The 26,127-nt window shown below is 35.8% G+C and overlaps 2 protein-coding genes across 2 annotated transcripts in view; both read left to right on the forward strand.

Annotated features, from left to right (window-relative positions):
- Positions 1-19,738, forward strand: part of LOC107718568 (adenylate cyclase type 9-like) — a 54,307-nt gene extending 34,569 nt beyond the window's left edge. Inside the window, exons 3-11 of the mRNA XM_016525687.1 lie at positions 4,431-4,606; positions 8,446-8,541; positions 10,283-10,539; positions 12,482-12,584; positions 12,922-13,130; positions 14,763-14,922; positions 16,335-16,477; positions 17,325-17,348; positions 17,481-19,738. Coding sequence (XP_016381173.1) covers positions 4,431-4,606; positions 8,446-8,541; positions 10,283-10,539; positions 12,482-12,584; positions 12,922-13,130; positions 14,763-14,922; positions 16,335-16,477; positions 17,325-17,348; positions 17,481-18,774 — 2,462 coding nt within the window. The 3' untranslated portion in view covers positions 18,775-19,738. The remainder of the gene's footprint in view (positions 1-4,430; positions 4,607-8,445; positions 8,542-10,282; positions 10,540-12,481; positions 12,585-12,921; positions 13,131-14,762; positions 14,923-16,334; positions 16,478-17,324; positions 17,349-17,480) is intronic.
- Positions 19,739-22,958: 3,220 nt separating this feature from the next.
- Positions 22,959-26,127, forward strand: part of LOC107718619 (CREB-binding protein-like) — a 51,217-nt gene continuing 48,048 nt past the window's right edge. The window contains exon 1 of the mRNA XM_016525786.1: positions 22,959-23,769. Coding sequence (XP_016381272.1) covers positions 23,682-23,769 — 88 coding nt within the window. The 5' untranslated portion in view covers positions 22,959-23,681. The remainder of the gene's footprint in view (positions 23,770-26,127) is intronic.

Genomic DNA, 26,127 nt, shown 5'->3' on the forward strand with positions numbered 1-26,127 from the left:
ATACATAAAAATTATATTAAAATGTTTTAAATTACACACGCACACAAACACAAACAAACACATAAATATATATATATATATATATATATTCAAAAATTTCTCATTTTTAAACTTAAGTAATTTATATATATATAATTAAAGTACATTTTATATGTATTTATGTATATAAATATAATAATGTGCTTACATTTTATGAGTACCATTTTTATAAAAAAGTTTATTTAAATAAATTGTGTATACATGCATACAAAATTTAAATATAATACTTATTAATTTTTATATAAAAACCTACACTATAGATTTTTATATATATATATATCTTTAATCTATGTATTTTTTCTTATGTAATATTTAATTTATTTAAAATTTAAAATTTTTTTTTATCTTGTATCAAATACTAGCCTACTGAAAAACTCTCCTGATGAGCTTCTGCTGTCAGTCATATGCAGTAAAAGCCCTCGACTCACTGCTGTTTCTCCTCTGGCTCGCAGGTTGAGCTCTTTCATTGAGCCGGGTGTGAATTGACTGTCTTGTTGGCTCAGGGTTTGGAGTACATCTGGAGATGTGACCCGTTTGTCGTCCCTGCTCCGACGTTTTTAATTATGTGTGCGGTTTTTTGTGGGAGGTGAGGCTTTACTGTCTGTTAATTAGGTTGAAGATGGATCCGAGATGTTCCTCTCTTATGTAATATTTAATTTATTTAAAATTTAAAAAATTTTTTTATCTTGTATCAAATACTAGCCTACTGAAAAACTCTCCTGATGAGCTTCTGCTGTCAGTCATATGCAGTAAAAGCCCTCGACTCACTGCTGTTTCTCCTCTGGCTCGCAGGTTGAGCTCTTTCATTGAGCCGGGTGTGAATTGACTGTCTTGTTGGCTCAGGGTTTGGAGTACATCTGGAGATGTGACCCGTTTGTCGTCCCTGCTCCGACGTTTTTAATTATGTGTGCGGTTTTTTGTGGGAGGTGAGGCTTTACTGTCTGTTAATTAGGTTGAAGATGGATCCGAGATGTTCCTCATTCCCATGATTGCCTTTTTCTTCTATGCTCATGCACGAGTGGCAGAGCATGGATAGAGCTGAAGGAGTAAAGCTCATGAAGAAGAAACGTTCGGGTCATTACTCACCTCAGCATTCAATTGCATAAAGAAAATGAAGCCTATTTTTAGAACCATTAAAATGATTATAGGCTTTGTTTTGATGACAAAATACAATATTTCTGGTTGTCTTTTTGATTTTGGGGTAAAATACAAGCCAGACATTTCTCGTCGGCTTCAGGAGATTCTCATGCATGTTTAAAGATGTGTGCGCTGCAGCCTTGTCACTCATTCAGAGAGTTGAGCATTTCTTTGTGGCTCATTCACAACGTCATGTCCCTGAGAGAAGAGGAAGTCTGCTCACAGCTCGGCTTGTTTTGATCGCTTTGGTGAAAGGGTGACACATTAGCGATCATTAGTGTTTTTCTGTTCATTGACCTTTTCTAAAAATAGCCCCTGCATAGGAAAAACATTTAAAGCGTCTAAGATACAGAGCTAGTGCTTACTTACTGCTTGATTAGTCATTTGACATTCTCCTGTCTTTTTGGCTATGTATATAACAAAAAGTAGTTCCAGGATTTTACAGTTGATCCCGTGTGTTTGTTTATCCTCAGCTTCCCAGATGGAGTCAGATATCTGTCTGAACAGCACTGTCAGTGTGATGTTTACAGTGGAGTGGGGTTGAATCGATACCAGCTCTGGTAGATCCGTATTGGTGCTTAATCGATACCTTAAGCACCAATAAACAGTGTTATATCTATGTGCAGATTCAGGGTTTAAAATTAATTTTTTGCATTTTTTTGTTAGGAATCATGTTTGTACAAATAAAGTTACATTGGAAGTGTATTGCATGATCATATGTGACCCTGGACCACAAAACCAGTCATAAGGGTCAATTTTTCGAAATTGAGATTTATACACCATCTCAAAGCTGAATAAATAAGCTTTCCATTGGTGTATGGTTTGTTAGGTTAGGACAATATTTGGCCTAGATACAACTATTCTGGAAAAAATCTGGAATCTGAGGGTGCAAAAAAAATAGAAATATTGAGAAAATCGCCTTTAAAGTTGTCCAAATGAAGTTCCTAGCTATGCATATTACTAATCAAAAATTAAGTTTTGATATATTTACGGTAGGAAATTTACTAAATATCTTCATGGAACATGATCTTTACTTAATGTAATGATTTTTGGCATAAAAGAAAAATCAATCATTTTGACCCATACAATTAAAGTGTACCATATGTCCCCCTAAATTATATTTATTTATTTGTGTTTAGTTCCTTATCTGTATTCTTGCAAACGCCCGTGACAGTCTTCTGGGTTTTGTTTTGTTTTTTTGTTTTTTGTTTTTTGTTTTGTTTTGTTTTGTTTTATCAAAAAATTGCAAACCTCTAAAATAATCACAAAACAAAAGCAACTGTTGTGTGTGTGTGTGTATATATATATATATATACATACTACATAGTAAGATTTTAAAATAAACTTTTACAAAATGTTATTATCCTAATGAATGTGAGTTTTAAATATCATCTGGTGAATGTTATGTAACTTAATTAATATTCATGAGGTGTGATAATAAGGTGTATCATATGTTTGTTAGTGTGTATATTTGTTTTAGTGGGCCTGCACAGCTGGTGCAAATATAACCGGATAGTGTGAATGTATAATATTATTAGTAAAATAAAATATTATATAATAATTTTCAATAATACATCACATTTACCTATGCTACCTATGTTATATTTTCAGCAAATCAGTTAGGACTACTGCGTGAATGTTCATTTAAATTAATATTCATGAGCCAGGCTAATAAGGTGTATCATATTTCCTTCCATATTTCCCCAGTTGAGTGTTAATAAAGTAATCATAATAGATTAAATTCAGTATTTTGCACTACATTTTCATTATTAGATCATTGCATTGTTCTTTTACACAATGCATCATTACCTTTGCTTATATGCTTCATGTCATGGTGTCTGAAATGTCTTGTAACTACTCTAAATAGATTAACAGGTAGGTTACTTAAATATGCTAAATGATTGTTTTGTGCTGTTAATTCTTTTCTTTTTTTTGCGTCAGTATATTGTGCGTCCCAGGGTTAGTGAATACGCTGGAAAAGTAATAAACTAATAAATCCCAGCACATATTTTGCTCCAAGGGTTTGTTTTTTTCAAAGTTGTCACCTTGGTGAAGTGGCCAAATTGAAATCCCCATTTTCAAACCTCATTAAAAATTCATGAAGTTTTAAGAGCGTTTTACGCCAGGCCCCATATGGAGCTACACAGTGATTTTATGCCAGATCTGTTGGTCCGCGCCAGCTCATGCATCTCCTGCCAGCCGCCGCTGTTCGCTGTCAGGTGAATTACGTGCGTGAGGACGGGAACACAGACGCTTAGTTCAAACATTGACATTGGCGCAGACGTTTTTAGTTCCTCTGCTGTCAGCCGAAGCTGTCTGGCCAGTATTTTGGTGTAAAGTGACTCTTTTAGTTGTGGCTATAAAACACTTGACCTCTCACAGTCGATGCTTCTTATTTTCTCTTCCTCCATCAAGCTTCCCTGTAGATTTTTATTTGTATCTCCAGCTTCTTTCCAGAAAATAGATGCATTCAGCGGGTGTTTGATAGAGAGACTGTGGGGATGTTTCATCATTACAGTGACTGTGGATTCATTTCACTTTCTGAGTCGAAGGTCTGATTACTTCAGAGACAGCCTGAGCTGCAGATGATGAATGGAGAAATCAACACAAATGATCATTTGAAGTAATGTCTTCTTTATTTACACTGGTGCCAGTCTGGTTTGCACTGGTCAAGGTGGTCTGGTTTGCTGGTTTTAGTAGGGTTTGGGGCATTTGTCAGCAAACCCAGATTTTTAGCCAGAGTTAAGTTAATATTTTTAATTTAATTTTATTTTATTTTATTTTATTTTATTTTATTGTTTTGTTTTGTTTTGTTTTATTTTATTTTGTTTTGTTTTGTTTTGTTTTGTTTTGTTTTGTTTTGTTTTGTTTTGTTTTGTTTTGAAAACCACACATCAGGGTTTTAAAAGGTCCCAAATACTGGTAAAAGGGTTGCAAAAACAGCAACCTTCATCTAAAATAAGTGCAACAATAAAACAACTAAAATAATATTTCCAAACACCTCTTTTCACTAACAATTTACAGAAAAATTATATATTTTGTTTTGGTTGTGACAAAAAGTGTACAGTGTGCACTCGACACACACTACTGTGTGTTGCTTTAAGTGTCTCTCTTCACACACCATGTGTTTGCTCAGAGTTGATTGATGAATCCGTTCGAACGCTGTCAGCTCAGATCAGTGTACAATGAACCAAACTGATATGGACAAACACTGCTGGGACTTGATGGTCACACTGTGTGTGTGTCCTCTACAGGTCTTAAGACGTATCTGATATCCGGGAGGAAGGTGACGCACGCCCAGTGGAGCTGCCCTCCATCTGCTGTGGTGGCTCCTGAGCTCAGAAAGTCTCTGAGCACCTCGTCCTTCAGCCACAGCCCTGACGTCACATCCTCCGCCTGCGCTCTGACCCCTGCCCCGGACAGAGCTAAGGTCAGTCCCACACTCACTTACACGCCCAACACCAAAATCCTTTATTCTACATAATTAAAAGTGACGTTTTAATGTGCAACCTTGTAATCACTTCACACTAACTGATTTAGTGCAGCAGTTCTCAACATTTTTTTTTTGACTCTGAGGCCTACCACTGTCAGACAATGACTGTGAGGTCAAAGATATTTCTGGTACTTCTGCCATAATGACCAAGCTGCTCAGTTTCGATCAACTTTTTTATTTATAGAAACTTGGAGTGTCATTATATTAAAATAATTAAATGATAATTTTTCATTTTATTTCTGTAAGTACAAATTAAATATTATCATTATTACTTATTATTATTATTATTATTATTGATTAATTATTTTAATAATTACTATTAATAATTTAATATTACAATAAATAAATAAATAATTAAAATAATATAATATATTATATATTACATTGTGTGTATGTGTATAGTCATTTTAAATGTGCTGTAATTATAAGTTATATATTATCAACATTACTTATTATTATTAATTCATTATTTTAATATTTACAATTAACAATTTAAAGTATACTATAATATAATATAATGAAACTGTATGATGTTTTATAATTATAAAATATATTATCAATATAAATTAGTATTATTAATTCATTATCTTACAATTAATAATTTATCATATATCACAAATATATCATATCATATCATATATCATATCATATCATGATACAATAAAATTAAAGTAAAACATATAAAAAATATAAAGTTAAAATTAATATAATGCGAGTTAAAATATTATATAATAATTATATAATCGTGTATTATATATAATTTAAAATAATTAAAATCTGTAATTCAATAACTGTATGTTCCTCGGTGATTACACTTTTTATTAACAATAAATTTATATGACGTTTTAAAATCAGCAGTTTCTACTCAATAAAATATTTTAGAGCTTGACATAACTAGAAAAATGTATATTCATTATCACAAATTTCCATGGCTTTTAAAGATTTAATTATTGTCCATGACTTATCCAGGTTTAGAAATATAAATATAACTTTTAATTCCCTCATATATATCTAGGTTTTATGAAACTGTGGACTTAAAATTACATTTTTAAAAATTAAATAAAAAAAAAAAATCTTTATGTTTAGCTCTATTAACTTATTTTAATATTTGTTATATTTGTCTTTATTTTAATTTAGTATAAAATTTGTGTTCACTATATATATATTAGGGCTGTCAATCGATAAAAATTTTGTATCTGATTAATCACATCCTTTTTCTATGATTAATCGCACACTTCATGAAATTAAGCATAGACCATTTATCTTGTTTCAAATGTTTATTTTGTCATCATTTGCTATATCCAGCAAAGTAAACCAAAATATTGAAGGGTGATTCTCAAAAATCTGTATTTTCTGCAAGCTTTTTTCAAGATAAATTTAGATGTCTTTCCAAAAAAGGACACTTAGAAACTCCAAAAGGACACCAAAGAACCAAATGATATAAGGAGCCCATATAAGCACATATGAAAGAAATAAAATGCATGTATGTGTACAGTGAAGTCAAGTTGCGATACCGAACAGGACCACATGGAGATGCCAAAAAAACCATAAACCAACCGCCTGCTGACTGCATTTATCTACTACAGTACATGGATCCATTTAGAATAACTAAACAGCAAAATACACATGACAAATCAAAACATTACCGTGAATGTGTGTGGAAACAACGTGAATGCACAGAAATGTCTGTGCCTGTGCATAAATACAATGTGTTATCAGTGCGTCAAGAGCACTCATACACGCATTATTATAACGAACTCACGCGTGCTTACTATATATATATATATATATATATATATATATATATACACAGTATAAACACACACACACACATACATATACAGTATAGAATACAAGATATATTGAATCACATCATCGGGAACTAGGGAGCTATTTTTAGTCCCTGAATGTCTGAGTTAATATTCATAAAATAATTTTCTGAATATATTAATACAAATGAATATATGAATACTAGTAGTCGGCGTATCAGGTGTTGTATTGGGTTTTACTTTGTTAATGCACAATCTGTCTCTGTGAATGCTGCTTTCTCTCAAGTGTTCTCTGAACAGCATTATTCCATTTACTGATGAAAGGACTGCGCTGGAAACATACCATGCTGATTCATTGTGTGAAACACTGCAGTGATTTGCGGAAGGCCGTGAGGGATCACAATGAGCACGTCAATAAGTGAGCGTGTCCAGACCAGATCTGTGAGATCATAATGTGTCGTGTGCAATGCATCCACCTCTCCTTTTAAATTTGATCGATCAGTTAAATGCACAATGCATTCATCCAAGCAACCTTTCAGAGGACGCCACATTACCCGACAGCCTTTGCAAAAGATACTCTCGTCATTGCACTTTAATACTGATGGGACCTTGGGTTGCAAGCGATAGTGGAAAATAAGATAAGGGAGGGCAGGCGAACCACTGCTCGCTGCTCCTGTGCAAACAGCAGAGAGGGAAAACTAGAGTCTGTCTGTCTCTGTCTGTAGTAATTATTCATCTCCGAGTCTAAATGCTGTTGATTTTTAATCCCTTGCATATTCAAACGGCAAATGTTAAATGGCAGATGCAACACATTTTAGAGCTGCTTGCTAAAGCTGGCATCACTACTTCTGTTGTTCAAAATTGGAGATAGAGATTTGAACAAACCCTTCGGCATTAAACTTAGAGCAAGAAGTTGAAAATCACTCCCAACTAACTTTGGCTAACGTTCTGGGAAGGTTCTCTGAACGTTATGAACAAACATTCTACCAGTGATGTTAAAGGAATAGCTCACCCAGAAATAAAAAATGGCTGGAAATTTACTCACCCTCAGGCCATCCAAGATGTAGATGAGTTTGTTTCTTCATCAGAACAGATTTGGAGAAAGTAGCATTACATCACTTGCTCAGCAATGGATGCTCTGCAGTGAATGGGTGCCGTCAGAATGAGAGTCCAAACAGCTGATAAAAACATCACCGTAATCCCCAAGTAATCCAGTTCATGAGTTAACATCTTGTGAAGCAAATCCATCATTAAGGCTTTTTAACGTCAAACTGACGGCACCCATTCACTGCAGAGGATCCATTGATGAGCAAGTGATGAAATGCTAAACATCTCCCAATCTGTTCCGATGAAGAAACAAACTCATCTACATCTTGGATGGCCTGAGGGTGAGCACATTTTCAGCCTTTTTTTATGGCTGAACTATTCCTTTAATAGAATGTTTGTGTAAAGTTATCTGGTCTCAAACAACATTCCCAAAACGTTAGCACAAAAACATTCTTTTTTTTATGTGTGAAGAATGTTGGTAACCAAACAGTTGCTGGTCCCCATTGACTTCCATGGTATTTTTTTTTCCCATACTGTGGACGTCAATGGCTACCGTCAACTATTTGGTTACCAACATTCTTCAAAATATCTTCTTTTATGTTCAGCAGAAGAAAGAAACTCAAACAGGTTTGGAACACCTTGAGGGTGAGTAAATGATGACAGAATTTTCATTTTGGGGTGAACTCTCCCTTTAAATGGAAAGCAAAACATTTTTAGACTCAAACACCTAGAAACTACCTAGCAATGCCATAGCAATCACATAGCAATGTGCTAAAACACTAAGCACATTAGCATTATGAACAAAGTGTTTCTCTCCTGTTGGATCAGTGATCTTTCCATGTGGTGTATTGTTTCTAACTTCAGCGTTTTACTGAATGAAAACAGTAAGTGAAGTGTTTGGCTCTGTTCTCTCTGCTGCACATAATTTCATTTCGTGTTTTCCTGTTTCTCTTCCGTCAGTCTGCCCGTCCCTCGTGTGGCGCGTTAGCTTCTGAGGACGGGGCGGTTCACAGCAACAGCTGCTCAGATCCTGATCACAAAACCATCAACAGCAAGGTGTGTGTCTTACACCTGATCTCAGTGAGCAGAATGAGAAAATCCAGAATGTTCCAGTATTTTATGCCTATCTAAACTGCTTTGTTTGGTGCAAGGGAGTTTCAATAAATAATGTAACAGCTCTTTTTCCATATGAAAGGTATTATTTACATTTTTTTATTTTTTATTTATTTTATTAAATTAAAATGTCCTGCTATTTAGATTAGATAGTGTCAGAAAACACTACCAGATAGCGCCACCTATTGGTTATAATATAAAAAAAACAGTTTTAAGATGGAATAATAGCATACCGTTTAGTGTTTTTTAAATTATTTTGTGAAGCTATATGCTTTAAGAACCCATAAACATTTCAAACAATAGACATATTTGCTATATGATCTCATTATATTATTCATTGTGCATGTTTAATTCAGCAAGTGTTGCCCAGTCACCATCTCAGACATAAAAAACAATACAGTTTTGCTGTCAAATAAATAATGCATCAAGAAAATATAAACCTTTTTTTTTACTTCTTGACTGTAACATTTGAAACATGCATTATCTGTAAATCTGCTTTAAAACTATATGCATGGTGAAAAGCGCTGTACAAACAAATGTGAAATGAAAAATAGTAGTTGACATTTTTTTTTTCAGTTCATTCATCACATTGGAAATGGAAGTTATAAGTCACTGTGCAATGAAGTATTGCAGGCATTGTGCTGTGGTTGTGTGCTGCACATTTCAGCAAATGTCAGGTCGTCTTGGTCCTCTTGCATACAAAAAATGCGCATACTCTGCACAGTATATATACTGCATAATTAGTGTGAATGTGTGCTGTTCTGAACATGAACCTTTGAGGTGTGCAGTCCAGATTTTTGTGTGTTTGGTGTGATCGATTTGTTCAACTGTGACATTATTTTTGTAACTTTTTCCCTGTAAAAAAATATACATAGAAAATAAAACCGTAATATTGTGAAATATTACTACTATATGAAATAACTGTTTTCTATTTGAATGCATATTAAAATGTAATTTATTCCTGTGATGCAAAGCTGAATTTTCAGCATCATTACTCGAGTCTTCAGTATCACATGATCCTTCAGAAAGCATTCTAATATGCTGATCTGCTTATTATTATTATGAAAACAGTTGTGCTGCTTAATATTTTTGTGGAAACTGATACATTTTTTTTCAGTATTCTTTGATGAATAGAAAGTTCAAAAGAACAGCATTTATTTGAAATGGAAATCTTTTGTAACATTAAAAATGTCTTTAATGTGCCTTTTGATCAATTTAATTCATCTTTTTCATCTTCAAAAAGGTCTTACTGATCCCAAACTTCTGAACAGTAGTGTACATCATAATTTAATATAGTGCCTTTTTCATATGATAATGAATTACCATTGAGAAAAAAAAAACAATCAATAAGATTAAACATCCAGACTCATTATAGTAATGAGAATGTGGGGAGAAATGTGCTTAATTGCCATTAAAATAATATCACAATAAAAAATTATTTTTTGGTTGAAGTGTGACATGGTGACATATTTTTGTGTGATTAATCTATAAAGGGCACAGTAACATTACCATTTTGTGCATATTATTGGTTTCATCAGCACCTATATGTGCATAATTTTCTTACTAGAGAGGTCTTATTTATTGTCTTATTTGAGAGTGTCTTATATAATGAAATGCCCTTTTATTAACAAAATTGTGCTGCAATTCTCTCATTGTTTGTATCTTCCATCTGAATCTTCTTCAGAGGTCGCCTGGCAGGAGTCCCAAGACTCTTAATGGCCTGTTAAGCCCTCATCTGGAGCAGCCGCTGACCCACAGCCAGACCTCTCTGTGTGAGATGCTGCAGGAGAAGGAGAAGAAGTGGCCCGGAGGAGGAGGAGGAGGAGGAGGAGGCATCAGCAGCATGGGAACCATGGACCACTCCGCCCTCATCCCACTGCGCTCCAAAAACTTCCGCGAGAGGAGCGACGCTCACTTCGTGGACGTGATAAAGGAGGACAGGTAGGAAACGACAGCAGTGAGGATGGGGCCAGCTGGGACAAAAATGTCAGACAAGATGGACCGTTATTGTTTAACGGCCGCCAGCGGAGGTCATGCTGTTCCCAGAGGGACACTTGATGCACTTTGATGTAGTGTGCTGTGATGTACTACGTGTGTCCTGCGGTCCTGGACGGTCCATTTTTCTTGTCTTCCTCTATAAAAGATATCATTGTACTAAATAGTTGTGTGTATAGGATTTTAGTACAAAATCTTGATTAGTAACCATTCATAGTCCAGTTTAACTAGGTTCAAATTAACCCCACGATTCACAAAAGGACACAATATGAAAAAATGTCAAATTGTAAAACTGTAAAACAAAAAAAAAACATTACCTAAAAATAAAAATAAACATGAGAACATTTTATTTGAAGGAGTAGTTCACCCAAAAATGAAAAAGTTTGTTTCCTCATCAGAACAGATTTGGAGAAATTTAACATTACGTCACTTGCTCACCAATGGATCCTCTGCAGTGAATGGGTGCCGTCAGAATGAGAGTCCAAACAGCTGATAAAAACATCACAATAATCCACAAGTAATCCACATGACTCCAGTCCATCAGTTAATGTCTTGTGAAGTCCTTCAAGGCATTTTATAAAACGGTTAGTTCCATTCCTCGATTCTGGATATTACAGTATTTATTAGTTTTCTGTTTCAGTTATGATTCTGTATTTCCATCAGTTTACACTGTAATGACACTTGCAAACTCGCACTGTGCCGCGAATCGGTCTGTTTTAAAACTAAAAGATGGAAAACAGACGTTTTCTCATACTGAGAGATAAGCAGATGTGTGTGAGAAAATATCATATATGGTGTTAAAACAATAAATGACACAGTGGATGATAAGAGCTCCTATTCTCTGTTTTTATTTAAGCTCCATTAGATGAGGCATGTCCGGAACATTCTCTTGCCGTTTACTGTTGCTGTCAGGAACTACTTTTTAGCGGAAGGACAGCATTTAACAAACTTGCTTCAGAAAAGTAACATTTCAATACATTTTTGGTTTTAATATTTTTTATTGTGTGGTAACCGTTTTCCACACAATAACCGTTTTCCGCTTCGCGTCGTGCCTAACAATGCCCTTCAGCCGTGATTTATTCACGATACAGCATGGCCTCTCGTACCTTATTGCTTACTTAACTTTAAACGTTTTAACTTTAAAGTGTCGCTTCTGTTCCAAAATACGAGTCCATAATCTGTAGTAATGCTTCCTGCAGTGGAAAAGTCCATCTCCTGTTGTCCTCTCATATTACAATCCACCAACATATCTGTTTAGAACTGTTTTGGACTGTTTTCACATTCGATCTGTGCATATTTCTCTCCTGATTCTGACAAGACAACTTTTTCACTGGAAAAAGCAGTATTATGAATAGAGGACCTATATTTTAGCTGGAAGCGACTGTTTGAAGTTAAAAATGTCTTAATGATGGATTTGTTTCTTACAAACAAGCAGCTTTCCACTTCACAAGACATTAACTGATGGACTGGAGTGGTGTGGATTACTTGTGGATTATTGTGATGTTTTTATCAGCTGTTTGGACTCTCATTCTGACGGCACCCATTCACTGCAGAGGATCCATTGGTGAGCAAGTGATGTAATGCTACATTTCTCCAAATCTGTTCTGATGAAGAAACAAACTCATCTACATCTTGGATGGCCTGCGAGCGAGTACATTTTCAGTTTTGGGTGAACTCCTTTAAGCTACATTTTCTATGTGAAATATAGTTTTTTCTTTTGATTTAGGGTTGTGACCATATGCACTGATATAACTCTGCTCCATGTGCCTTTAAAACCAACCTTTTTCTTTGCCTCTTTTCAGTGCAGATGTTCTGCATGCAATTGAACAATGGATGCAGTGAATTCCCTCCACAATCTAATGTTGTTTTCTGTGCTTCGACCTTGCAGTCTGATGAAAGATTACTTCTTCAAACCGCCCATCAACAAGTTGAGCCACACTTTCATAGACAAATCCCTGGAGTCGTCTTACAGGACCAGCTACCAGGATGAGGTAAGACGTTCCTTCCATTTATAAATAATGTGTTTTTTTAACATTAAAGCATGTCAACATATTCTGTTACACCAAATACACAAAATAATGATCTTTAAAATAGCATCATATGATCCCTTTAACTCAGTCGGGGTGTATGATTTTTGCTAACTGGTCAGTGAGAGAGAAACAGCATCATGAGGACAAATTTTGTTGCGCTGTCTGTACTGCCCTCTGGTGGTCTGCTTTTTAAAAATGCATTAATGCTTACCGGGACATATTATACTGGCAGTATTTTTCAAATCAGAGTTCTTGATTTGATTAATAATTCTGTTTCTTTCTTTCTGATTATTGTCAGGTTAAGACACAGACTCCTGTCCAGACATTTGCCAGTCCAACGTTCAGCTCCTTCTTAGACATGCTCCTGTGCTGTTGTGTTCTCCTGGCTCTCTCTGTGGCCTGCTTCCTGCGACCACTGGTTACCCAGCAGCCCCTGCCCACACCTGCCCTTATAGTGGCCGCAGTTGCAGCTGTGCTTGAATGTTTGGCACTAGTGCTGGCAATACGGTGAGTGTGAAGATTACGATCCTTTACTCATCCTCATGTTGTTCCAAACCCATGCAATTTGTTGTTTTTCATGCAATATGAAAGAGCATATTTTTCAGAATGTCCTAACTATTTTTCCTGCACAAAAGGCCATATAATAGCTTTTGTTCGTATTTTGAATTTAATTTTGCTTTTTATTTTTTCTGTTTCACTTTAATTTTAGTTAAAGTTTTATTAAAGTCTTGTGTTTTTGTCATTTTTAAGTCATTATTATTATTATTATTTTTTTTTTATATGTTTATTTAGTTTATTTAGTTTTAGTTGTTTTAGTACTTCAAGTTAAACTAAATGAAAATTAAAAAAATGTTGATTTGGCAACTAGATGAAATAAAATAAGATAAAGTTTTATTAATATTTTATTTTATTTTCATTAATGTTTATTTTATTTCAAGTATCAAAAATGTTTTAAAATGGTTTTAGTACATTATATTAATCAAATATGTTGCAACACGGCATTCTAGGTTTGGACAAAATTAATTTTAGAGTTTTAGAATGACATGAGGGTGAATAAATGATTTCATTTTTGGATGTATGTATAGTTTTTATTAATGTTTATGTAGTAGTTTTAGTTATTGTCTATATTGTTTTTATTCATTTTTATTTATTAGTTGTAGTTAATTTAGATTGAATTGTTTTAGTACTTCATGTTACACCTTGGCAATAAGTTAAAGTTTTAGTTCATTTCAGTTAACATTTATTTTATTTCAAGTAACCATTTTTTTATGATTTTAGTTTTAGTTAACACCCCTGATGAATAATCATATATAGTGCAACATGGCATGCTATATTTGTAGAAAATTGTACATGTTTAGAATGAAATGATGGTGAATAAATGATGCTAGAAATTTCATTTTTGGATGAATTATGTCTTATTTAAACCTGCCTGTGTGGATGAGGCCAAAAGTATTGAAAAAAAGGTTTTACTTGATGTAAATATTCATCAGATCAAATTGCATGATCTTTTTAATGCTTGTCAGAAATGCCTCTGTCATGCCAGATTCAGAGTATTCAGAGCCTCTTAAGCGGAACAAATTCTGCAAATATTGCTGCTGTAACAGAATGGGACTGAGCTGAAAATCTAAAAGAATAATACACGTGGTTAAATAATGTAGAGGAATGACACGTTTAGCCTCAGTTTCAACCAGCAGGTGTCTGGATCTGTTCCAGGCTGATACAGATGTTTGTTTCATGTTCAAAAGCTTCGGCATCCTTTGTAGATCAAATTACAAATTTAAATGCGTTTCATTTGCATTCAGTCACTTTAAAAGGACAATTCACCCCAAAATGAAAATTCTGTCATCATTTACTCACCCTCATGTTGTTCCAAACCTGTATGACTTACCAAACAGTTCCGGTTCCCATTGACTTCCACTGTATGGGTAAAAAATTATTTATTTATTAATATAAATTATGAGAGTTTTTCTCATATTCAGATATGTTATTGGGATGTATTTCCATTTTGTTGTTCACAAAAGACTGTTACTTTAGTCTTAAAACGGTACCAGTGCAGCATAATGCACAATACACAACGTGCATGTAGCTGTTGCTGTAGAGTGCTGATGAAATGTGTATATCTCATTGTCCACTTTACAGAAGAGCCTTTTACCTGGACAGCGTTCTGAACTGCACCAGGACCCTCCTCTGGGCCATTTCCGGCTGGGTTCCCCGTCACATGATCGGAGCAGTGCTGGTGTCTTTACCTGCCGTGGCTGTGTTTTCTCATATCACCTGCAATATGCATGACTCCATACAGGTAAACACAAGGGCATGTATGTCACAAGGGGGTTTTCATGTATGTCCAATAGTTTTTATTTAATATAAAGTACATTTGTTTAGCATTTTCATCTTTTCCCTCTTCAAACTGTGCTGTAGCTGTAAAGTGATGGTAATACTATGGCACTCTGATTCATATTCATATTAGATAAAAAAAAAAAACATTCTTACTGGAATTTTGATTAGGACATTTTCTTCTACAGTACCCAAGTCCTAGTCCGGTTTCAGATTGCAGCATTTTCCTGCACCCATTTTCTGTCCATCTTTAGGATTAGAATATAAAAATTATTCAAAATATTAATAAATACTATAAAAGCATATACATAATAAAAAATTGTAGTCACAGGTTTGTCAAAGTGCAATTTATTCTTATCAGACCAAAGAATCAAAATAAAATGCTTTATATACCGTTCAAAAGTTTGAGATCGGTAAGATTTTGTTGTTGTTTTTTTAAGAAATTAATACTTTTATTCAGGAAGGATGCATTAAATTGATCAAATGTGACAGTAAAGACATAAATCAGCCAATCAATCCTGAAAAAAGTATCACGGTTTCCAAAAGACATGACAAAAGGCACAACTGTTTTCAACACTGATAATAATGATAAATGTTTATGAGCAGCAAATCAGCATATTAGAATGATTTCTGAAGGATCATGTGACACTGAAGACTGGAGTAATGATGCTGAAAATTCAGCTTTGATCACAGGAATAAATTACATTTTAAATATATATTACAATAGAAAAATATATTTTAAATTGTAACAACTTTTCTGAATATTACTGTTTTTATTGTATTTTTGATCAAATAAATGCAGCCTTGGTGAGCTTAACAGACTTATTTCAAAATTATATATATTTTTAAATCTTACCGACCACATACTTTTGAACAGTACTGTATAGTTTTATTATAATAAATATATATATTTATATATACATCCCAATTTGTTGATCCCTTTTAAAGCAGAATTAAATCCAGAGTTTAGGATCATGTGAGTTTAATAAATGAGGGCCTTTGTCTCCTGCCTGCTTGGAAAGTTGTAGATTTTCCTCAAAAGTACTCTAAAGAGCTGCAAATATTGTTAAAACACAAGAAACCATTTTATATGCAGTAAAGGAAACACACACAGCATAGCGTCATGCTAACAGAATAAATGCGCATGCTTGGCTAAATGCTTTTAAGTGTGCACTTTAAGTATGTATGGTACAGTACATCTATTATGTAACATTTTATAGACGTGTCTGGTGACCTCTAGACAGCAAAGATGCAGTAATTGAAGCAATTTGATGCTGCTCTGAGTCAGGGAAGTACATATTTCTGTAAACTGCAATCCTGCACGTACTCTGCTGCGAGCATGAGCATGTTTAATTCATGTCTAATTCTTTTCCCCAGTTCACCATGTTCACCTGCTGTGCTGTCATAATTGCCATCATCCAGTACAGCAATTTCTGCCAGCTCAGTTTCTGGATGCGTTCAAGCCTGGCGACACTAGCGGGACTCACCTTTCTCAGTGTGCTCTGGAGCCCCCCTTGCAGGTTCAAACAATCACACAGTGCACATATGCTAACACTTCAGTTTAGCGACCAATTCTCACTATTTACTAGTTGCTTATTAGCATGTATAAAATATTTAGAAATCTATTTACTTTAAACAACACTGAATAAGAATTGTTTTTATAGAATGTCTTTAATATGAGAATGTATTTTGACTTACTGCAGTTTTTCTAAAGAATGTATTTTGACTTACTGCAGTTTTTCTAAAAAAAAAAAAAAAACAAGTGAAAAATATGCTCATACAAAAGACAACATTTTTACATATTTTAACTGGAAAACAAGTTGAAAAAGATATTTAAATGACTTGTTAAGAAGTATTTTTTTTTAATGTGTACTACAATTCAAAAGTTTGGGGTCAGTAAGATTTTTTTGAAAGAAGTCTCTTCTGCTCACCAAGGCTGCATTTATTGAATCAAAAATACATAACAATACTAATATTGTGAAATATTATTACAATTTAAAATAACTGTTTGCTATTTGAATACAATGTCATTTATTCCTGTGATGCAAAGCTGAATTTTCAGCATCATTACTCCAGTCTTTAGTGTCACATGATGCTTCAGAAATATAATTTAAATATACTGATTTTTCAAGATTAACTGATGAATAGAAGGTTCGAAAGAACAACATTTATTTAAAATAGACATGTTTTATAACATCATAAATGTATTTACTGTCACTTTTGATCAATTAAATGCATCTTTACTGAATAAAAGTATTTATTTATGCAAGTTAATGAATTATGATGCTTTTATTGGGCTTTCATAGATTAGTTATGTTATGCTAATACTAATCCAAAGCTATCTTTTCATTGTCGTTTTCCTTTTAGCACTTGGGAACGTTTATTTTTGAGGTAAGTTTAGGACTATGGATACTATTTCTTTCACATTTTATTGGATTGATTTTATGCTAGCATAGCACTCAAAAGTCTCAACCTAGAGTTTACATTTTTGTTTCAGCAATTGTCTTTCCCTGTATCCACCAGATCCAGTGACTTCAACAGCAGCTTTAATGACGTCCAGTCCCCTGCCGAAGATTCAATCCGACCGCAGGACCTGCTCGGCCCGGAAGCTTTGGTTGCCTTTTTCCTGTTGCTCCTCCTCGTTTGGTTCCTCAACCGCGAGTTCGAGGTGAGCTACCGTCTACACTACCACGGCAACGTGGAAGCAGACCAGCACCGCATCAAGATCCAGAACATGCGGGACCAGGCCGACTGGCTCCTGCGCAACATCATCCCGATCCACGTGGCCGAGCAGCTGAAGGTGACCCAGAGCTACTCGAAGAACCACGACAACGTGGGCGTCATCTTCGCCAGCATCGTCAACTTCAGCGAGTTCTACGAAGAGAGCTACGAAGGCGGGAAGGAGTGCTACCGCGTCCTGAACGAACTCATCGGGGACTTCGACGAACTCTTGCGCAAATCCGACTTTTCCAATATCGAGAAGATCAAGACGATTGGCGCCACCTACATGGCGGCGTCGGGGCTCAATACGCAACAGTGTAGCGATCAAGCCCATCCGCACGCTCACCTGCGAGCGCTTTTCGAATTTTCTTTGGAAATGATGCGCGTTGTGGACGATTTTAATAAAAACATGCTTGGCTTTAAATTCAAGTTGCGAATCGGGTTCAACCACGGACCTCTTACCGCTGGAGTCATCGGCACCACCAAGCTACTCTACGACATCTGGGGCGACACGGTGAACATCGCCAGCCGGATGGACACAACTGGCGTGGAGTGTCGCGTTCAGGTTAGCGAGGAGAGCTACTGCGTGCTCAGTGGAATGAACTACGAATTCGACTACCGCGGTACTGTCAACGTGAAGGGCAAGGGTCAAATGAAGACCTACCTTTACCCGAAGAGCTCAGACAGCGGACCTGTACCTCAATACCAGCTCTCGGTCTCTCCGGAAATCCGAGCGCAGGTGGATGGCAGCATCGGACGCTCGCCCACCGATGAGATCGCCAATATGGTCCCAGCGGCCAATGCTAGTAGAGTAGGCATGTCATTCTCTGTGAGCTCAGGACTTACCGGACAGGGTTTCACTGGTAGAGACTTTCCCCAGAAGGCTGGAAGCAATGGTACGTCCAAGACTCAACGATCTGCGTCTGTTGTTGGCCTGACTTGCATACCGGAAACCAGCTTGAGAGCAAGTCCAGCGGTTTTCGGTAAACCACCGGACCCGACTTTGACCTCTCCTCCTGTCCGGGCAGAAAACACAGAAGCCGTTGCAAAAATGGAGGGAGAAATAGCGTATATGGGCGAAATGACAAAACTTTGACTTGAAACAAGCCAACATTGTTGTCGCTGTTGAATTTAACCCTTTAAACACAGGCTCTCCGTTGAGTTTGTAGGGATTGGCATGTTTAGGGATGTATGCTAGCGTAGATTTAAATCCGTGTATGTGGAAAGTTTAAGCACACCACCTTGAAGTGTTTATAGCGCTAGCTGAACCAGGAGATACTTTCACATCTGGATGGCGGTGCTGGACCGTAAAAACTCAGAGGAGCCACAGGAACCATTTCTACATGGGATAAGAAATGCTGAGGAGATGCATTGGGACGGCACAGACCTGAAGTCCCATCCTTAAGTAGACCGCAGTTATTCCTGCTAATTTCATTTCGAATATTATTTCCTTCTAGCTCTTACTACTGTCTGCCTTTCGTGAACGGTTTTCTTTTAATGAAGTGCCTTTAGGATGATATCAATATGTGTGAGGCATTTTAAAAAAAGGATTCTCAATCAAATCTTTAGCTGAAGATCTTAAGGATTTAGCATGTAAATTTGACGTTGGAAAGCGCTGTAATTTTTGTGAAAGTATTTGATATATTTTGGAATATTTGTAGATATTTTTGAGTTCTCTCTGTTGGACGTTCATCAATCAGTATTCAACACAATTTTACGAAGCCAAACTCTATATTGCGATGATTGTTGTTTTAAAAAAGACCCAAGATAAAACCATCGCGTTGAATGGTGCATGGCCTAAAGTGTCTGTGAAGAAGTATTAGCGAAATGTAGAGCAAGCTATGGGCTAAAATCATCTACAATCAACAATATCAAACATTTCTACACTGTTTTATATTAATGCATGTATTCCTAACTGTCTGATTATGGCCTTTCTGTCTCTTTTTTCCGTGATTTTTCCTGTTGCTCTGCACTTTGCAGCTAAATGCTTGATTGGCTGACCAACACCTGAATTTCAGATGAGATCTAACAGTGAGTCCTAATACGACGTGGCAACTTTGCCTTAAAGGGGTCATATGATGTTGCTAAAAAGAACATTATTTTGTGTATTTGGTGTAATGAAATGTGTTTATGCGGTTTAAGGTTAAAAAAACACATTATTTTCCACATACTGTGAGATTGTAGTCTTAAAGGACAAAAATGCATTCATGAATTAGCTACTGTGACTTTCAGACTTTACATAAAATATAAAAATGGGCAGTTGGTTTTAAGATATAGGCATAGCTTGTTTACGAGTCAACATAAAATCAACATTTGCTCTTCTAAAAAAACATTCCTAGTCTTATTCTGGGGCGGGTTGCATAAACTGCCTAGACTAGTTTTAAAAAGAGTTAGTCATCTAATTTCTTTTCTTCAAGACTGGTCATAACTTTTTAAAGTCAGTTACAAAAAGGTAGACTGGTCTAATGTGAATCCAAAAAATAAGACTGATTACCCCTTGGCTAACTGCTAGTTGGTCAAACTAGTTTGTAAGACACAGTCTTAACATAGTGTCTATGTTTATGCAACTGGCCTCTTCTGGACGATTCATCAGTGCACTTTGTCGAAAAAAGCAAAAATGTTTGTCTTTGTAATCTTTCGTCAAAATTTAAACTTGCTCCGCCTCTGAAACGACATTTCTTTTCAGTTGACGTCACCTAGGATGCGCAGGCATGGAAAATAATAATAATCAGTAGCTAAACAACATTGTTTTAGGCTACTGTTGTAGGTAGTGCAGTAATTTAATATTAAACTGATTACGGCAATAATAGCAAATAATGATAGATTTGAAAACAACGCTTTAAAATTGGAAGTACTCTGGTCAAAAATCTTAAAATATTGGGGGAAAATGCTGGTATCGTCTACGTCCACCATCTAATCAATTACTGATGGATCAAATTAAATCATATCCTACTTTTTTTTTTCTCATGCAATATAATGTTTCACTTAGAGTTACGTCAAATGAGAGTATGAGTGTGCCGTTTCGTATGGGCTTTGATTTGAATTATCGTGCACTGGCATCTTGAGCGGTAAAAGTTAATTCAATTAGTTCAAAAATGTGAAAAAAAACTTTAACTGTACTCAAATCTAAAGAGACAAGAAATTATGTTGCCAATTAAGTCACCATATAGTGGCATAACAGTATAATCTAGGTAACACATATTTAGCCAGCCAGTCATATGTACATACTCATGTGAATATTAGAATAGATTAGACCATAGCCTTGACTCTGCCTGCTTGTCTTTTGATGTGCAATAGTAAAGGGTAAATTATTGTATGGGATATTAGCAAAAGGAAGTAGATTTTAATCTTTTTAACATTGAGCTTTGTGAGTAACTTAATCTGCACTGACACTGCATACATTATATGTCTCATGATTTAAGAATTGATGTTTTTACCTTTTGATAGCAGTTTGATGTCTTTGCTTTTTTCCTTACATTTTGGCTTTATAATGGGTGACCTGTATTAGTTTAAAAGGGTTGTGTGCTCAACGATTTTCTGTTGATTTGTCATGCTTCACATTCAGTGGTGATATTTATAGGAATATGAGAAAATGTGAAATGTATAGCTTTTCTTGACATTGCTGTGAATTTGCAGTTTGCCAAGAACCTATACATTTAAAAGGGAATTGTTATAAAAAGTGATTGATTTGCCAGTATTTCGCATTGTACATATTAGTGCCTTTTACTCATTTAAAATGCATTGACCAGTCAGATGACGCCATCCTGATTATCTGTTCATTATCATACACTAAATGCGTGTGTATGATAAATGTCTTCAGATTTAACGTGATCTTTAGCGCTGTGCCTTTTCTTAACAATTAGCTTGACGTGTCCATTTTCACTGTATATTCCTTTTGAATGTGAACTGCTCTTCATTTGTAAATGTACAGGATGAATATTGTCATTTTACTCCAAGGTGCCATTCTAATATGTCATTTTATTCTGTGCTGATTTTGATACTGTTCAGTTTGTGTTTTTGGTGACACCAAGCATAGCAATCCATGTATTTATAATATATTTTATAGGGCACAACTTTTGCTAAATAATAAAAGTGCCCTTGCTGTCTGGAGGGGGAATGAGCACACAACCCTTATGGGCTCTGTTTCAGAGTAGTAGAGCAATATAAAACTTGATCCAACTAAATAAGTATTACGCTTCAGCTTTTGAACTGCTGCTTGAACTTAGCTTGACGAAGCACATTTGTGTTTTTTAATCAGTTATTTTTATGGAAATGTGCTCCTTATGAACTTTCCATTCCATTCTGTTTGAGACTTTAAAGCAAAAAACACATTTAGGGTGAATGAAAGGACTGAACTAATGTACGATAACAGAAGAGACACATTTTATTTTATTTTATTTACAATCACTTGAGTTGGCCCTATTGATTATTCCAAGCAATTTGACATAGGAAATGTGTGCATGTAAAATTTGACACACAAATGTGTGTGTCAACAAAAATATCACACACTGGGACTTCTTGCCAAAGAGTATATTTATTCAAGAATGTATGATTTTGAGTTTCTCTGTTTCTTTGGAGATACCTTCATTTATAAACTCAATCTGTATTCATTTGTATAAAGTTTTTTTCTCCTATGTTTATACATTTGCATTGCTCTGTGTGTTGACATATAATTTTTTTTAAATTATTTATATATCAGTGCATGTGCCATACTGTTACATCAAAGCTAATGGATGAAAAGGGAAAGCCAATAATACAGTGTTAAAAGTCTGCGTTCTGTCTGTTGATTTGTAATGAATCTAGGATACCTTAAAATTTGACATTAACAGTATCCTGCACACACACTACCACACAAGTCTAATTTTGGGATGAACTCTTCCTTTTATTCCTATCAAGTATGTATTTTTGTCTACACAGCTGTATTTACAAAAGTTGCAAGAATGTGCCGTTGTCTGCTAAAAAACCAAGTTTTACTGCAGTACTACTGAAAAATCGTAATAGCTACAGATCTCTCAAACAGAGTTTTAATTTAATTTGAATAAAGATATATCAGCGTTTTATTGTACTAGATTAGAGTACTTACTGTGGTATGGTACACTTTTGTAAGGGCCCGATTTAATACCACATCTCTACGCCATTTACATGTAAACCACGCCCCCTAGCGGCTGTTTTGGTTACGACTGCGCGACGTGCGCGTTTGCGTAAGGGGCGTGGCCGCGCAGCCCCTCCCCCCTCCACAGTCTGGCTGGAAAAGAAAAAAAAACTTTTTGTATCGAAGGAATCAACAGCCGCCATCTTGTCGCGGATGAGCGTCAGGATTTCGGGAGAGCATTATATTATTTTTTACGCGCCCGGCTCCATCGGAACCGGCCCAAATAGCTTCCCCGCGACGGAAACGACAAGCTTCGGGCCGAATCGCGGATCTTTGTGGTGAATATCAGCGTAATGGAGCCGTTTTTGTGGTCGGTTGGAAAACCCCCGTATATCTGATTTCCCCCTTCAGCGCGAGCGGCGCTCCTGTGCCACTCGCCTATATTAAAATAGAAATATTTGTTCTCATTTTTCATTTATATTTCTAGACTTTACTGATTATTCGATTCGGGCTGGACATGGAGCTCGAAGGTCTTTATTTTTATTCGCAGAAATTGAACAGACCCACGCAAGCCACTTGAAGCAGTCGGGACTTGATGATTTTTCTCCCTCGTCGTTTGTTTGTCGGTTTTAACGATGATATAATTTATTTCCGTGGGGTTTGGGGTGATCATTAAGGTTAATTATGCGGGTTTTGGGTGTTGGATTATCATGGGGTGAATGGCGGTGGCGGAGCGGGGCGCTGTTGAGTCGTGTTTGAGCCCCATCTGTTAATTATTGGCCCCTGATCGCTGAATAATAATAGAAAAACCCGAGGGTTGATTTGATTTATTTCGCTTTGTCCCCCCTTCCGGGCTCTCGGAAGACGCATTTGTTGTTTTGTCGTGTTTTTTTGTGAGGTGAGAGAGCACGATGGCTGATAATCTGCTGGATATGGGTCCCTCCAGCGCAAAGCGGCCCAAACTGAACTCACCTGCGCTGTCTTCCTCCGACACTCCAGGTAAGATGCTGATCGCACCTGTCAAACCTGAAAACCTCTCAGAGCTCACATCAGAAATCTAGTTCAGATCCGGACGAGAACTCTCATAGACCAGGTCGTGTGTTTTGTAACGCATTCGCTCGGATGTCCGATCGGAAACCCTGTAGACCAGGCGAAACTCTCACGTGTTCAATGGGAAATCTCGCAGGCAGGGTTCAGGTAGCGATCTCACCTGTCCAGTAAGAAACCAGGTAAGTCTCAACTTCAAAAATCTCTCACCTGTCCCACCAGAGATCGATCAGTTCAGGAGAGACGCTCGGTTGTCCGTCTCAAACCCCCACAGACCCAGGTCCATGTCTTGCTAGAGATTCTTGTTTAATTTCTGAAAACTGATATGCAGAACCTAATGTTTACACAATAATGACTAGTTGATCATTAAGCGTCAATAAAAACATAGGCATTATAAATATTTTAGTTAAGAGTATTGCTATTGTTATGCAGAATTATTTTTGACCTAAAGAGTCGGATGTTTGTTTGTTTGTTTTGTGTTGTCTTAATGGTTAATCTACTTGTTTCTCAAAAATGGAAAATAATAATTTTTTAAAAATAAGTTACTTTTACATATTTTGCAATGGAGAATATTTTGTTGTTTAGATACCCATCAAATTGTGCCATATATTGATAATTTTAGTATTAAATGACCGATAACCGATTAAGTTGAAATGTATTAATATCTGTAAATATATATTTTTCTAGATATGTCTCATGTTGTTTTCCTGATAACGAATGCAGAGCTGTTTTATTTCTAAAATCGTCAAAATGATTTGTATTTAATATTTCTAAAATAAATAATTTTGATGATAATCACTAGATATTGTTGGACAACAATGCAAATACATATAAATATTATAAATAAATTAATAATGAATAAATTCCTAATAAATAAAATATTTTGTGATCTAAATGGTCAAAAAATCTTTGTATTTAATTGTGAAGCTGCATATTTTCATAAGTAACTGTTATTTATAATTACGTTTGTGTATTTTTCAGTATATAGTACTCTTGTTGGTTGATTTGTAGATATTTGTCAAATGGTCACATTTAATCGGCAGACCCGCTATTAAAGAACCGATAACCAGTTGAAAAGTCTGAATATCAGTCCAATGTGGTAGTCAGAACATTTTTGGTCGCTCTCTAGCTCTCATCTGTCCCGTCAGGTCAAACCAGGCTCAGGTGAGACACGTGCCTGTCCCATAAGCAACTGGGTTCAGGTAAAACTTTCACCCCAAAACCTGGTCTATGTGATAATCTTACAGTCCATCAGAAACTGATTGTTCTTGTCAGCGTGACTCTGCTACATGAAGGCAGTTCCTGCAAAAGCCCTTATTTCCAGTATGTGAGGTTTAGTCTGCAAGCAGGGATGTGTTGAATTAGTGTAATCTGTGCACTTAAATATGTGCAACAAATGTTTGCATTGAATTTAATATTTTAAGTTTTGAGTTTATAAGACATAATCATCTCTATGTAATGTCTATGTATGTTACACTTGGACTGATAGAGACTTTTGAAGCCGTTCAACTGCTGACTGTGATAGTGTTGCTGTGGAATGTAATGACACTGACTCTGATATTAATCTTCATATGCTCTCTTGAGTGAAACCTTGTTGCAAGTTATGCATTATATAGGCGAGACACCAAGCATCTCTGCCAGATGTGGATTTCTGTGAGGGCTGCTGTAATCAGTGCAATGACAATTGCCATCAGTCTCAAGGAAAGCAGAAGTTTTCTTTTCATCCCCATTTCTCGTGCAAGTCTTCATGCAACGTCTGTTGAGGTTTCAGTTAGCTGAATATCACTGTTATGCAGAGACTTTAGTGCAGTGATTCTCAACCTTTTAGACTCGAAGGCCCCCCCCCCCGTTGTTCAACACAGTATTCAAAGCCCCCGAGAAATACATCTAGATTTAGTCTTTTCTTAGCATTTTAATTTATGGTTAGATTTTTATATATACATTTTTTTTAATAATTATATACATTTTATATATATATTATTAGGGATGCACCGATACTGGTATATCTTTCTCACAGACATCACTGGAAAGCTTGTAGTTCGGTCGGATATTTTAAAAACAAGTAAGTAAAACAATGCACAAGTTACTTAACGGTAGGGAGAGAGAGAGAGAGAGTGCGCGCTATTCTGTTGTGTGATCTTTGATGTTCACTCACTTAGCTCACGCATCATTTGGATTAAAACTAAATCGTAAAAATAAGACCATTTATAGGGGCATTCACTATAAACACGAAAGTGAACTTGTGTGAAATGCGCTAGGCTGTACTACTGTCCTCTCATTCTGCATCAGTACAAATACGACAAATACGTG

This window comes from Sinocyclocheilus rhinocerous, unplaced genomic scaffold (assembly GCF_001515625.1).
Source record: "Sinocyclocheilus rhinocerous isolate Xijiao unplaced genomic scaffold, SAMN03320098_v1.1 scaffold182, whole genome shotgun sequence".
In the NCBI taxonomy this organism is placed as follows: Eukaryota; Metazoa; Chordata; class Actinopteri; order Cypriniformes; family Cyprinidae; genus Sinocyclocheilus; species Sinocyclocheilus rhinocerous.